This window comes from Cenococcum geophilum (genome assembly GCF_001692895.1).
Source record: "Cenococcum geophilum 1.58 unplaced genomic scaffold K441scaffold_3, whole genome shotgun sequence".
NCBI lineage: Eukaryota > Fungi > Ascomycota > Dothideomycetes > Gloniales > Gloniaceae > Cenococcum > Cenococcum geophilum.
Window position 1 is genome coordinate 1,421,095 of NW_027137561.1, and position 15,797 is coordinate 1,436,891.

Genomic DNA, 15,797 nt, shown 5'->3' on the forward strand with positions numbered 1-15,797 from the left:
ACGGTATATTAGAAGATATTTAGCGTGCTGTAAGATATCTTAAAGAAGCTCGTATCTTAGGAGCAGATGTTATTAGGTATAGCCCTAATAGTAGCCAGTTAGATATCTAGCAGCTAGTTATTAATATATTAGATACTTAGAAATTGGCTACTCCTAGTTAAAAAAGATAATAGCAAAGGTATAATAGTATAGAGCCTATGACCCTACTAATATGTTACTTACCGTTAGCAGAAAGAGATCTAAATATAGGTAAAATACTAACCTTTATACCTATCTTAAAGAGAAGGCGTATAAGGCATATAACCCTAAAGGGAAAAGAGAACTTTTATATAGATATATAGATATCTAATGGCCTAGGAGTTTATAGGAGTTTATACGCGGTTCTAATTAGCCCAGGAGTTTAAAATAGTTTAGAAAATTAAGAATATTAAAGTGAATATAAATTAAAATTCTAATTTCGTTTAAATCTTTAACCTTAAAATTCTTCTTTATACTTACATCTATTAACCATCTCCTATTAAAGTTTTTTTTTTTAAATAAAAAGCTTATAAAATGTCTCCTCCTACTCTCTAGGTGCGTACGCACCCCCCTAACGTCCTCCTTAATAAGGAGAGAACACTACGGGCTGTGGCCCTCCTTTATTATTACTAGCTTCGGTCTAGTAGAATTTATATTAAGATATGGTTAGTATTAGAACTTTAACTATTAGCTATAAGATATAACTAACTGGTTTTAATAGGCGCCCTCACCCTTACCGCCACCCTCTCCTCCTAGCAGTAGCAGCGGTAGTAGCAATAGTAATAGTAGCAGCAGCAGCGACAGCATTACTACTACCACTACCACCGCTGCTAGTACTGCTGCCGCCGCCGCCTTCCGCCGCCGCTAATAATAATAATAATAACAATAACGACAATGAGGATAAATGGTTTGGCGGTAGGGAGTTAAAAGAGAAGCCGTAAGTATTAATAACTATATAGTATATACTTAGCTTATATATGTTTATAAACCACCACTATTACTATTACCGGCCCCAACCCTAACCCTAGCTCTAGCTCTAGCTCTAGCTCCCGCTCTAGCTTCTGCTCTAGCCCTTTCTACCCTTACCCTTCCCGCCCTTACTGCTGCCGGGTTTACCCTTACCTAGCGCGCCAACCCTATCCGCTTGCTGTGGGCTTAGGCCCCCTACGGCAAGACGGCTGCCCTATACGCCCCTACTACCTAAGGCAAATAGTGGTCGTAATTAGTGGCGGGGTTGGCGGCTATAGGGCTAAATAAACAGAGAGACTAGGGCTATATTAGCCGGATAATAGAGATAGAGTTAGGGGTAGAGTTAATAGGTAGTAATTAATACACTACCTACCAAGCCTTAGGCGAGGAGTGTTAGGTATACTCTAAAAAGGGTGTATAGCAGGTAAAAAGGCCTAGAGATACCTGCGCTCGCTACTAAGTGGCGGCCTATTTTGGCAGATATAGCCTCTTAAAGCGTAAGCGTAAGGACCCTAAGGATCCCTTACCCCTACCTCCTAGGCTAAGGTTTTTGGCGGCGTATAAGCCGTCTAGTGGTCCACCACTAGGTCCTAGTAGTAGTAGTATTATAGCGTAAAAGGGGGGCAAAGGTAGAGGGAGAAGGGGGGGGTTAGCGTTACTTTCCGGCACTCTAGTACGCTAAAGTAGCGGCTTTTATAGCATGTTCTTTATAGGTAAGCTTTAATCTAGCTATGTTAATTTAAGGGGTAAAACCTAGATAACAATACTATCTGGTGTGGGCCTAACTATAAGACATCCTTTATAGGCAAGCTTTAATCTAGCTATATTAATCTAAGGGGTAATTTTAAATAACGGCACTATTTAATACGGGCCTAACTACAAGGCGTTATAGAAGCCCTAGAGTTACCCAGTAGGTAGTATAGGTAGATAGTAGTTAAATACAGTTACTAGGTTCTGTTATTGCCTTATATATAAAAGTTCGTGTAAAAGTTTATATAAAAGTTCAATATATAAGTTCGTGTAGATTAATTAGCCTAGTTAAACAGAAATATAGGCATCTAATTAGCTTAGGAGTTTGTAGGAGTTTATAGGAGTTTAAAAATTAGATAAATTTAGCCTAAGAAAGTTATTGCCAGTATACTAGTTTAGAGCATTAATAAACGCAGGTATTTAATTGGTCTAGGAGTTTATAGGAGTTTACAGGAGTTTATAGGAGTTTGCAAAAGTTTACAAAAGTCTAAAGATTAGTTAGCTACTACAATTCCTATAAGGTTAATTGTGTCAATTATTATAAGGTTAATTATTGGATTAATAACCCTATCCAACCCCTCCCTAATTTGGTCTATATAGTCTTCTATATTAGCAAATCTATTAGTGTTCGTACTAACTTAATAGCACGAGTGAGTCGTATCCACGGGCACGAAATACATGTAGTATCGTATGCTTGTTTAGATGGTAACTGTCAATTGTATAAAGCAGACTACGTGGTCTATATACTGATGCGCCTCCCCCCTGATTAGTTAGTGCTTTATAAGTGCACCAGACGCGTAAGCGAGTGGTTAGTGCACTGGACGCGTAAACGCGTACGCGGTTGGTACAGTAGGTGCTGTAATTATACACTAGCGGTACTTAAAAAATAAAACCACCTATATACAGCCTCCGTAATTGCTTTAATAGAACCGTAAAACACAAAAGAAAATACATAAGAAATCTCCCCCAAGGTGCTGTCTAGGCTGCTTTCCAAACGGGTCATAAGTCGGATCCTTAAGGGCCGCTAAGGCGCTAGTGCTAAGCGAGCTAATGGCGATTTTCTATCCCGGGGATAGAAAATCGTAATTGGTTAGTTTAACTACCCTATAGAATTCGGCAGGTTACGTAAGTCCACTAAGTTCTACTATAGCTTTCCACCGTTTTCTACCTAACAGCTTACGGTCCGTAGAATAGGCCGTATAATGAGCTATATGGCCTTCCAACAGGCCATAAGCGTACCGTAGGTACTCCGTTAGTCCCATTCTACCCATTCTATAACTTTTAGGTTGAGCTTATTTATATTAATTAGGGTTTTAAGGGCTTAATATAGCTTTGCCTTAGTTATGGCGTCCGCTAGGTTGTCTCCGCTACTAATCCATTTAACCTCCGTAATCTTACGTTGTTTATAAGCCTAACGTAGGCATATTAGGTTGACTATAAGCCTCTTCTCTTATATTATACCTAGTTTAACTAGGTAGTCGTAAAGGGACTTTAAATCGGTATATAAAACTAGGGGTAACCGCTCCAGCTATAGGATCTTTTAGATTGTTGATTTGATTACGGCTGCTATATTAAAGCTATAACCTAGTATATATAGTTTAGAAGCCAGTACACTGCGGGTTACTCGTTTATATTTAATTAAGGACCAGTATAGGATATTTGCGTCCTAATTATAGTCCGTAAATATAAGTATAAAGCTAATTTGTGATAATAGGTCCCTATTATTAGCAAAGGAGGCGTCCATAAATACTAGTAGGCTAAGGGATTTTAGGTCTAGTGGTATAAAGGTAAGTCCCCTTACTACATTATTAATTTGCCACTAAATGCGCTTATTAAGCTACTTAATATTTTCTTCTTGCGGATCTACTGCCTGGGCTGTAAAGGATAAGTTATAGGTAGATTTGGGTTAGTAGACTATGGCAATATAGGCGCCTCTTATACGCTATGCAGCGTATTAATCCTTTATATTTATAGTCTTATAAGTCTCTCCGCGGGAACTAGTAAGGTCTGTAGGCTTTACTATAACGAGCTTTAGGTTTTAAGCTTAGCGTTCCTAAGTTAGCTTAATTAGGTTGCCCTTTTATGTAATTAGGCCTCCATTAAACTTAATCGGATTCTACTTAGTTAACTACTCTTACGGCTTTACCAGGAACTTAGCCTTTTATAGTTTAGTTTCTTTAGCATCCATAAAGGTCTAGTCTGCTAGGAATAGGGTATTGTCTATTTAAAGTCCAACAATACTAAGGCCATTTAATGGGCTATATAGGAGGCAGGGGTCATAGGTCGACTGTTCTATTTTAAGCTTACTAACGTGATGCTAGTAGTACGTCTTAAACCAATAGTTTCTAGCTTCCGGTACTCCGTATAGGGGTTTTATAACCCATAGAATTATTTTTAGTTATAGGTTAAGCTCGCGGGGTGGTTGTATAAAGATATCCCTATTTAGGTAGGTATTAGACTACACGTAGGCTTGCGAGATGTCCTATAGGTAAAGAGCTACGGGTTTACTTTACTGTAGGCTAGGTATAAGTGCAAGTATAATCCGTTAGCTAACTCGTTAAATCATAGGCGATTATATAAGGACTAAGTCCTTTCCTTAGTTGTTATAGATTTATATAATAAGCCTTAATTTTTTAAAAGCTCTATTAGTACTAGGGTGCTTAATTTTATTAATAAAGCGTAAGTTAAATATACGGACGCCTTGCGGAATGTCTCTTTCTATTATAACTATAAAGACGCCCTTTTTAAGTAGTTCGTTAATTTCTTTACGTTGTAAGTCTATAAATAGGGTTTCCTATATTAGAACTAATATATCTATAGGTGGATATTGCTTTGCGGATATTCCTGCGAAGGTTAGGTAAATCTCTATTATAGTGTTCTTAGTTATAGGGTGCTTTTAGGGGCGTCCTTAACCGCGCTTTATAGTTGGTATAGCGGGTTTAGTAGGTTTCTAGGGGACTTCTGGGGTAGGTAAGAGTACTTCTAGTTTATCTAATTCGGCGGTTGCTTTTAGTTCGTCTAGTTTAGCAGTTATTTCCAGTTTATCTAGCTTAATGTTATAGGTGTCTTTGGGCCGAAAGTAGGGTTTTACGGACATGCTTCTAAACCTAGTTAGCCCGCTAGGAAGTTATACGCAGCATATCTTGTTTTCTACGGCTAGTAAACGGTAGGGTCCGGTCCACTTACCGCTTTTACGCTATATAAGGACTTTAGAGTTAAGCGGGAGGTCGTGTACTAAGGTTATGTTAGGTCCGTTACGGTAGTATAGAGCGTTATTAACAGTTTGTTTAGCCCGTAGCTTAACTATCTTAGCTATTACCTTCCGTATTATAGCTACTTATTCTATAATAGATAGGACAGAAAGATCTAGGTTACTTATCCTTAGGTAGGCTCCGTAGACTAAGAGAGTAGGTACTAGTCCGTCCGGGCCAGCGGTGTTATTAATAGCTTTTACGGCCATCTGCAGAGCCAGTTCCTTTTAAATATCCTTGTATTCGTCCATAATAATTTAATAAGCTCTCTATAGAGCTAGGTAAGCTCACTAAATAAGCCCAATAGACTAATACGCCTTAACTAGAACAGCTTTTATTAATATAGCTATGGCCGTAGCATACTGCTAGAATTTCTTGCTGATAAAGTTCCTACTAGCGTTGTAGGTGATATACTTAGAAGGTCCAACGTACGTGTTAATCTAGCAGGTCCATAAAATATCCTAAGTATACTTTACGGATATATTTTATAACTAACGGGCGGCTTAGTAGCGGGTTGCCTTATTAATTATATATAATACTAGGCTGCCGTTAATATACATAATGTCTACGTACACTAAGTGGTTAAAGTTAAGGTCCTTATAAAGGGTGAACTTAAATTAGCCTAGGGAACGTCCGTATTTCTAGCAAAAGGAGCAGTATTTAGTTAGGTAATTAACTGCCTTCCTGTTGACGTTATCGTGTCTAGAGCGTTCAAGGACTCTATATAGCTTTTCGGCTAATAGGTGGCCGAAACGGCGGTGCAGACGGTAGATCTCCGTACTAGTAAGGTAGCACGGGTTATAGTCGAAAGATTCCTAAATATAGGTCCATAAAGTCTCTCCCTATATAAGGAACGGGTATCCAAATCATTATATAATTGGTAGGGTAATATACTTACTTCCTGGGGCAGTTGCGGGGCCGATTAAGGTATCCGTAATATTATTATAGTAAACCTATAACCTGTCTATGTCCGCAAGGCAAAGTAAGAAAGGGGTGTCTGCTTTTACTATATAGAAGTTAACTAGGCCAATTAGGGTCTTAACTGCAACTAATTTAATTAATGCAGTTAAGCTAATGCCGAATTGGACGTTTACGGCCCCAGTTTGCGTAATATTAATATCCATATTGTTATTTGCGGTAGTCCTATATACAAGGTATTATCCGTAGCCTGCAGTAGACTTCTTAGAGGCGCCTATGTCAATTATAACACCGTAGAATTCCTTAGGGGTATAGCGTTCTGTGGTAATATATGTAAATAGGTCCTGCTTATAATCTATAACGTTCGTAATAGGGGTACTTACGGAATAGTTTTTAGGCGTAACTAAGTGTATAAAGGAACGGTCGGCTAATACGGTCGTAATATTAAAGGCTTAGCTGTCCGTAAAAGGTCCAAAAGTAGTTAGGAACGTTTTTAGGGTCTCCTATTCCTAGTTATTTAGGTTAAAGTTAATTATAAGGGCTTCTATTAACTTATTAGGGGGCTCCTCTTCTTCCTCTCCTTTATATTTTAAGATAAACTAGCTAATCCGTTTATTAAATCTCTTCTTAGACCTATTACGTTCTTCCTAGGTATGCCTTATAGACTAATATTCTTCCTTACTATATATAAATCATTTCTAGCTTATTCGTCTATAGGGGTATACTTTTATATAGGGGTTACTGCGGGGGTTATAGGTAGGACTTGGTCGGTATAGGTGCTGCTAGCGGTAGCGGCGGTCCGTAAAGTAGACGTCTAAGTCTATTTACGGATATTAAATATCCGTAATAAAGGCTTAAGTGCTGCCTGGTGGGTTTAAGACTTTATAGGTTATAATAGAGGAGCGTAGATTATTAATGAGGCCAGTTAAGGTATCTATAGGCTTGTAGCAGGCGTACTTATAGGGCTCTACTTCCTAGTAGGCCGTAATAAGTTTATTATATAGGAAGTCGTCTGTTTAAAGCTTAGCGTTAAGGCCGTGCTGTAGGTGCCGGAGGTCTTTAATAAGAATTTGCAGGCACTTTATAGTCGATTTTTCAGTATTCTTGTTAATTATAGTCCGTAGCTTGGTCACATTCCATTAGGTAAAAATATCACGCCTATATTCCGGTCCTTTAAAGTAGTTACGGGTAGCTTCGCATAGCTTATTAAAGGGGACACTAAGGGGGTTACTTTTAAGGTTAGTGTAGTAGTGGTTAAGTGCTAGGCCGCGTAGCATAGTAGAGTAGGCTTGGCTAAACTTTTGTTTAGAAATATTAGCCTTCTGGCAGAGGTCCATAAAGATAGTCAGTTTAAAGTTAAAATTATTATTTTCACCGCTATACTTAGATTCGTCGGTATAGAGCTTAGCTAGGTTAGCTAGCTCCTTGCCGTAGGTCTTTACTTAGGTAGGTTACAGATTTATAACTTATAGATCTGTGGCTTGCGGATATATAGCTTGCGGGTCTATAACTTAAATAGTAGGGATAGTTTAGTCCGTATTTTGGTTTATAGGGGTATTGTAATCCATAACTTAAGAGTAGGGTATATTTTAGCCAATAAGGTTAAGTCTAAGGCCGCTTAGGTTTATAAGACGAATTTAGTTAAGTAGGTTAGGTATAAGGCTAGCGATTATATTAAGTTTAGAAGAAGTAAAGAGTTCCTTAATTTCTTAGAACTAGTCTAGGATTTCCTCTTTAGTCTATTCCGTTTAGTCCTTCTTATATATTATGTTGTATAAGGACTATATAATAGTAACTTATTTATTCCTTTTAACCTATACACCTTAGTTACGTAAAAGGGTTTATAGTTTATAAATAGTAATAGGGTTATAGGCCTTAAGAATAGCTTCCGTAAAGTCCGTAAAGTCTTCCTAGTATTGCTCCCATAGGTCGTTATTTATAAGCTCAAAGTGTTTATATTTAAGGATTTTAAAACTAATATAGTTGTTAACATCGTTTATAGACGTAACGTCGACTCCTTATCTCTACTTCTTTTAACCTTTACTAACTTGCTTACTAATATCTGCCATACTATAGTGTAGTATAGTGCGTAGCGGGTGGTAGCAGCTTATAACGGGTGGGGGAGGTCTTATAACGGTCCGTAAAATCGATTAACGGGTCCATAATAGTTCGCAGGAGGGTAAGGGTTTTCCGTAAAAGGTCTAAAGAGGTTTAAGGTTCAAGGGGGTTAAGGATAGGGGTTTCGTATAGGTCTGTATTCGCGTCTATAACTTCTAGTAAACTATACTAAGACTTAAATAAGTATACAGAGTTAGAGATAAGTCCGTAATCCCCGACTTCCGACCTTCCAGTAGGTCGTACTAGGAGTCTAAACGGGTAGTCGCTGTCGTATATATCGCTCGGGGGGAGGTATCAAGTAATTGCTGATCTGTGCGCGCTTACTAATCAGTGTTCGTACTAACTTAATAGCACAAGTAAGTCGTATCCACGGGCACGAAATACATATAGTATCGTATACTTGTTTAGATGGTGACTGTCGATTATATAAAGCAGACTACGTGGTCTATATACTAATGCGCCTTCCCCCTAATTAGTCAGTGCTTCATAAGTGCACCAGACGCGTAAGCGAGTGGTTAGTGCACTGGACGCGTAAACGCGTACGCGGTTGGTACAGCAGGTGCTGTAATTATACAATTAGGATTATCTAGGGCACTAAAAGGATATAACCCCTTAACAGTATCTAATTATTGGATATGCTGCTAGTTAAATTAATCAACCTTATCCGCTAGCACCTCTATGCCTACTTATAAGATATTGTAAGAATTAAAAAACTTTATACTAGCTAATTACTCAGCACTTTGCGGTTTAGCTAGATCTAAAGTAAAGAGAGTATAAGCGAGTAAAAACATATCCAGTAGTGCAGTAGCAGTAGTATAAGTCCTGGGCATGTACTCGCCGAATATAGCCTCTACTTTTTTACGTAATGCCCTAACCTAAGTATTAGATAGATATACTCAGTTAAATATAATATCCATATTATAGGTTAAGTTCTTATAACACTTCATTTTAATTTTATAACTACCGTTAAGATACTTAAGCCCAAGGTCAATTGCTTTGTATATAGTAGCCCTACTAGGCCAGTTTACAAGCCTAAAGAATAGTATTATATGCTATAATTTAGGAGTGTTTACTGGGGAGAGATTCCATCAATAGAACAACATTTTGCGGCTATAGTTATACTAGGCCGCGCCGAAAAAGTAGATAATAAGAGGGTTAACAAGGCGCCTTAGCATGCTAATATTAGCATTTTTAACAGTATACTGAACAGTTAGAAATAGTTTAATCTCCTAAAGCATACGATATATTATGCGGAATTCGATATCATTATACGGCTATTTATTAGGGTTATTACCATTCCACGCATCTAATATAAAGGCGGCTAGATGGACGTCTTTAACAAGTTCCAAAAACTAATCTAGTATAAGAGAACTAATTACGTCGGTAATATAGTCTATCCGCTTAAAGAAGTCTCTACTAGAGGTAATAAGGTAGCCCCTACGTCGCATTACTGTATAGAATAATGCAACTATGTGCGCTATAAAGCCCTACGCGATAATTGGTTCCGTTAAGTAGTATTTAGCATTCTCCTGACTACATTAACCGCGACCCTATATAGTAGTATCAGCTTATAGGCAATAATGAGCCTCTTTTCTAAAAAGAGCGGGTGCCCAATGTATACGGACAATAGTATTTAGTAGGTTTATCTGTATATAGAACTATGTAGGTATACTAAGAAGCTAATCCCGTTTATCGTACGGTCGGCGTACCTGGGTTTATTTATTTTTGATAGCCCTAATATGGTATGCGGTAAGTTAGTCTCTATAGATAAGCTAAAGTCAATTATGGAAGTCGTTACGGATAGCTTTAGCTTTAGTGGGGTCTTCTAGTGCCTGTAGACTAAGCTAGTCTAGAAATATGCTTTTATGGACGCTATATATACCTTTAATAGTACCTTTGTCCTTAAATATGGCTCCAAATTGCTAGAACTTAGTCTTATTTATAGTAAGACAATGTATACTTAGCATTTTAGGATAGCGATCACTATCTCTAAATATAGTATTAACACCAGCTATATAAATTCTCTTAAGTGCATCTAATATAAGGCTTCGTATAATATTTACCTTAACCCCACTATCTTTACTAGATATACTAGGGGCATCTAGTATATCTTTAAGCCTAAGTAGTAGTGTTGGATTGTATATAGATTAATATAGACCTAAAGGTGGTAGCTTAGGGTAAAGAACAATAGCCGCCGTTATTATTGCCTGTATAGTAGTTGTATGGCCTATAACCTTATTACGTTTTTTGTCTTTAAAATTAATGTTATCGTAGACAATTACTGCCTGCTTATTGGACGCTTAAAGCTAAAGCTATCTCTAAGGAAGTTAGCTAATTAGCCTAGGAGTTTACAGGAGCTAGATACTATACCTCTACCTCTATAACAATCTTGCCTATTAACCAATTAGCCTAATAATAACTATAATATATTCCAAGCCCTAATAGAGTCTTAATTACTCGCCGCTTTACACTAAAACCTATTAAATAGATATCTAGTATTAAAGCGAGAAAGCTAGATCGCTTCTTAGCTCGAGAATAATATACTATGCTAGTGATAGCAAATAATCGCCTAGATAATGTATTAGACTTAGGCGTAGCGTTATAGCTAGCTTGGTGGGCGCGCTAATTGCTTATAAGTCTTATAAGAATAGTATACTACATAGGGGCAACCTTCTAGATAGTCCTAAAGACTAGCTTAAAGTCTAGCGTCTCTAGGTCTGTGGTATAATCAAATTAAGCAAAATAGGGCTAATAAATAAGATTATTAAGCTTTACGGCAAAAGAATCTACTAGAGAAGGATACGAGCAGGTGTCCGTTATACGTGGATTATCTATAATATACCTTAGTGCACGCCGTCGCTAATATAGATGGCTATATCGGCGGTGCTTAATTATAACCTTTTTACTTGCTTCTACCCTAGCCTAAGTAAGTATAAAAGTTTTAAAACTCTATCAAACACGGTATAGTATATTAGCTACCTATTATAGCTTAAACTATATAGACTACCGTTCCCTAAAGCTTATATTATATTAATCGCGGGTAAAAGAGAAAGGTTTATTAGAGAAAGGCTAAAGGGCCTTAATAGCGTTGCTATTAAGTTTATTATTAAGGTCATCTATATCGCTATCAGGTTCATTAAAATACCCGTTAGGGTATCCGTTATAGTGTCTATTAGAAGGTAGAAAAGGGCTAGGAGGAGGGCTAGATAAAAGGCTTTGCGAATTATTAGATAGGGGTATATATACCCTACTAGTAACGTCTATTATTTCTTAATTAGATAGAGGAGGTAAATAGCTTTTAATTTAATCTAGTTATAACCGTTTTAGAGTTAATTTAGGGTATAAGATATAGCGTTATAATAAAAGAGTTATCGCTTAATAAGTAATTCTAAGTTTATATATAAAGGGCTCCTATAAGCTCTTAGACCCTTAGGAAAAAATTCCTCTTAGTGCAATCTAATTGGTCTAGGAGTTTGCAGGACTCTATAGGACTAGGGTAAGGTAATCTAATTAGCTTAGGAGTTTACAGGAGTTCACAAGCGTAGCGCTAAAGGGCTAGCGCCACGCCGTGGCGCAATTTCTTCCTGGGGGTCTGATTTATGAGATAAAGCAACCCCAGATTATGATTATTATAAAATACCGTAATTCCCGCATTAGGCTATCCCGGGACGTGGCTCCGTGCCCGTCTTATCAGTCCTCCGTGGACTATTTGGGACTCGATCAGTATGAGGAACACCAGAGCAAAAATTCACTCCCTTGACTGGAGCAACGCGCCTGGCACTAAAGAAGTTCTCGTGTATCCAGACGCTTATCGGGATTTGTCGTTCGCACAAGAACGAAACAGAAGTGATTTGTTCCTCTGGGGTGTTATGCAAGAGAGTACGGAGACCATGATCGCGGAGGGGAGGATGGATGAGCAGCGTGGATGGCGGGGGCGGGGAGTGGCGCTTGGACATTTTTCGATCTCAAGAGGATTCTCGGCGGAGGCCCCGCTGGTCCTCTCGAGCGGCGAACTCCTGGGGAAATCTTGGGGACGGTTTCTCATTAATCGACGCTATCGAGTCTTAAGAGGGCCGGTGTCGGGGACCCCGGTACTAGTGCTCTTTGCGCATCGGCGTTCGTTTCAAACAAGAAGGTCTGAAAGTTGACTGAGCACTTATTTTTTCTGAGCGGCTTGTGATACGACTGTGACTAAAATTTCGGCCAGGTATCCACCACGCATCCACGGACAGCGTGTCAGACACGCCCAGACGTGATCCTACGCAATATTCTGCTTGCGGCGCGGCTAACAGGTCACGCTTTGATAATATCAGCTGGCCAACAGCAGTGAGCGCCAAGTTGACCAGGTTGATCACAACCGTCCTCATGGTAAATTTCCCCTATTTCACCTTGTCAGCAGTTGAGCCAATGGTTGGGTGGCCGGGATTCGTTATTTTCCCAGGACTTCGACATGCTGCAGGTGCCAAGACAGCTCCGATTGCTAGAAGCTTGTCACTCTTTGTGAAAGCTAGCCTCAGCTCGTCCCTCCGCCTCTGTAACCGCATCCCCAGGAAAATAGCGAACTCCCCGGATTCACGCCCAAGAAAGGAAAGATCAAAGAATATGCCGTGGGCCAAAAGTCTAATGCTAGTTAGTGCCCAAGAGCTCCAGCCGCTTAAATACAAACCCGGTCAAGATGGACCCCTACGGTGTCTCGAACCCTTCTAGAAGGATTTGGATACGGAGCTGCAACCCAATTCGCCCAAGCCCGGCCCGCAACGCTACAGTACCACGTCCACCAGCCACAGTATCACAACCTACCGCAATCATATTAAAGTAGACGCTGCCGCTGGTTGGGATCCTATCCTTCGTCAGGCGTCCCTCATCCCTCGTTCTCTCTCCCGGTGAAGGCCATACTTCTTCAGCTCTTGCTTCGTGAAGAGTTCCACTATACCTCCCTCTTTCAACTAACCAACGACAACCGTCATCATGCCAGGCGGAGGTGTTGTCGCCGTTCACGGCACAACTGATATCAACCGCATTGAGGCGCCCGTCACCCTCAGAGCATACCTCATTGTCGCGTTCGCTGCCTTCGGTGGTATTTTCTTCGGCTATGATACCGGTTGGATGGGAGGTGTCCTAGGCATGCAGTATTTCATCAAACAGTACACCGGCAAAGAGTACCCAGATGTTCTCTACCCAGACACCAGCAGCGCCGAGTACACCGCCTACAAGAAGAACTTCAAGATCCCTCCGTGGGAGCAGTCATTGACCACATCCATTCTCTCTGCCGGTACTTTCTTCGGTGCAATCATCGCTGGTGATCTCGCAGACTTCATTGGTCGTCGGATGACCATTATCGCTGGTTGCGTTGTCTTCTGTGTCGGATGTATCCTCGAGACTGCCTCTACCGGTGTTGGTGTCATGGCCGCCGGCCGTATCATCTGCGGTGTTGGTGTTGGTTTCATCTCAGCCATTGTCATTTTGTACGGCTCCCCTTCCCGATGGCGTTGCGCGCCAAGTTGTGTCAAATACTTACTCGTTCAAAAGATATATGTCTGAGATTGCCCCCAAGAAGGTTCGTGGCGCTGTTGTTGCCGGTTACCAATTCTGCATTACGATCGGCATTCTGCTCGCCACTTGCGTTGTCTACGCAACCCAGAACCGCCTGGATACCGGATCTTACCGAATCCCCATCGCCGTTCAGTTCCTCTGGGCACTCATTCTCGGCACTGGTCTTGCCATCCTCCCCGAATCTCCTCGTTTCTTCGTCAAGAAAGGCACGTTCTAAATAGCCCGAGATGAGAATTATCAACTAATAATTTCTTAGGCAAACTCGACTTTGCTGCCAAGGCTCTTGCCTCAGTCCGTGGCCAACCTGTGGACTCTGACTACATCCAGGATGAACTGGCTGAAATCATCGCCAATCACGAGTATGAGATGTCAATTGCCCCTCAGACCACCTACATTGGTGGTTGGGCCAACTGCTTCAAGGGTAGTCTCAGCAATGGTTCCTCCAACTTGCGCCGTACTCTCCTTGGCATTGGTATGCAAATGATGCAGCAGCTTACTGGTATTAACTTCATCTTCTACTTCGGGACTGTCTTCTTCCAGCAATTGGGCACGATCAGCAATCCCTTCTTAATCAGCTTGATCACTACGCTTGTCAACGTTTGCTCCACTCCAGTCTCATTCTACATTGTTGAGAGACTTGGACGTCGTACTATCCTGCTCTACGGCTCTATTGGTATGATCACCATGCAGTTCATTGTCGGCATTATTGGCGCCACTGCTGGTAAGGCGGATCGCCACAACCACTCCGCTGTCAGCGCCATGATTGCCTTCATCTGCCTCAACATCTCCGTCTTCGCCATGACCTGGGGCCCGGCTGCTTGGATCGTTATCGGCGAGGTTTTCCCTCTTACCATCCGTTCTCGAGGTGTTGGTATCTCGACCTCCTCCAACTGGTTCTGGAACTGCGTAAGTTTCCCCCAATCTCAACTAGCTGATTTGGCAACTTCAGTGCTAACTCGCTCATTTTTAGATCATTGCTGTCATCACTCCCTACCTGGTCGGCACGGAGAAGCACGACGCCAATCTCGGCTCCAACATCTTCTTCATGTGGGGCGGTCTTTGCTGCGTTTCTCTCCTCTTCGTCTACTTCCTTGTTCCCGAAACCAAGGGTCTGTCCCTCGAACAGGTTGACAAGATGTTGGAAGAGAGCAGCCCACGCACCTCTGCCAAATGGAAGCCCCACTCCACCTTCGCTCAAGAAATGCATCTCGCCGAGAAGCACATCGAGATTCCCGTGGAACACGTCACCGACAAGGCTGTCGAGGCATAAGAGGGGTAATGGATTCGCGCATGTTTGGAGAAGGCCATGTGGATCGTGGCATACGCTTAATATGGGGGACGTGTTACGCTAATGGTTTTAATGCTGTCTAATATACCATAGACATGCCAGAGTAGAGTATCACAGATATAGAAGCTTAGACGAAGCATCATATCAACATATCGAGTTTCCCTGCTTTGAACAAGTGTAGTCCTCGTCAAGCATACATTCGCGCGCGATAAGCTTATAGAGTTGTCGATCTGGAGAACTCGTGTATTGATTGATCTATGAAAGAAAAGAGACTATATATACATGATGTCGGTGCAGGACCAGCGGGGGGAACGTAATAGGGAGTAGGTGATCGAGTCAAGCAGGGGTAGGTGACTGAGTCGAGGGGTAGGTAACTGAAGAGTGGATAAATAAGTACGCAGAACCTCACACAACCTCAATCTTACCCTTCACTTCTCCTTCTACCAACCTTATGGAGACTTATCTTGTTCCCTTTTTCTTCCTTTAGTGTCGGGCTTGCCCTTCCACAATAGGAATAGGAATATTGTATTGCAATCGACAGATATCATCAACCTCATATTTCTCAGCATGCTCCTAGATCCTATTGATCTTATTTTACCTTTGCGGGGGAGTGATAAGCTATGATAGGCTGTAGGGATGGATCAGTGGTCTTGGAGGCCCCAGTTAGAGAGTCGGCGTACCCTGTACTATCGCACCTCATGCCGCGTCCCAACTCTCACCCCTCTACTCTCTTTTCACTTATGCCTACTAATAATCAAACCCGCGCTATTCTCGCCCATGCCAACAACAGCCGCCTCACTCATTCTGAATCTCAGAGGGCCTAAATATCCCAAAGGGATAGCATGCGGACTTAACGTCGGCTTTCACACTGGGTCAAAGTCACGCTACACTCTAGAGACTATCGGACGCAACGGTGCCGATATCACAGTTGA

The 15,797-nt window shown here is 41.0% G+C and overlaps 2 protein-coding genes across 2 annotated transcripts; both read left to right on the forward strand.

Annotated features, from left to right (window-relative positions):
- Positions 1-11,749: 11,749 nt before the first annotated feature.
- Positions 11,750-12,658, forward strand: K441DRAFT_673205 (uncharacterized protein; the record flags this gene model as incomplete). Its single annotated transcript, XM_067650628.1, has 3 exons — positions 11,750-12,140; positions 12,232-12,392; positions 12,575-12,658. 3 exons carry the CDS (start codon positions 11,750-11,752, stop codon positions 12,656-12,658), a joined length of 636 nt encoding a protein of 211 aa, XP_067509164.1.
- Positions 12,659-12,780: 122 nt separating this feature from the next.
- K441DRAFT_157087 (high affinity glucose transporter RGT2) lies at positions 12,781-15,174 on the forward strand. The gene is made up of 4 exons (XM_067640229.1): positions 12,781-13,489; positions 13,554-13,783; positions 13,834-14,483; positions 14,548-15,174. Exons 1-4 carry the CDS (start codon positions 12,993-12,995, stop codon positions 14,845-14,847), a joined length of 1,677 nt encoding a protein of 558 aa, XP_067509165.1. The 5' UTR covers positions 12,781-12,992; the 3' UTR covers positions 14,848-15,174.
- Positions 15,175-15,797: the final 623 nt, after the last annotated feature.

What these genes read in the sequence shown, in the direction of transcription:
- K441DRAFT_157087 (XM_067640229.1), top strand. Translation starts at nt 12,993, where the DNA reads ATGCCAGGCGGAGGTGTTGTCGCCGTTCACGGCACAACTGATATCAAC. An exon ending in TCGTTTCTTCGTCAAGAAAG is followed by an intron (nt 13,784 to 13,833) that starts GCACGTTCTAAA and finishes ATAATTTCTTAG; the next exon opens with GCAAACTCGACTTTGCTGCC. An exon ending in CCAACTGGTTCTGGAACTGC is followed by an intron (nt 14,484 to 14,547) that starts GTAAGTTTCCCC and finishes GCTCATTTTTAG; the next exon opens with ATCATTGCTGTCATCACTCC.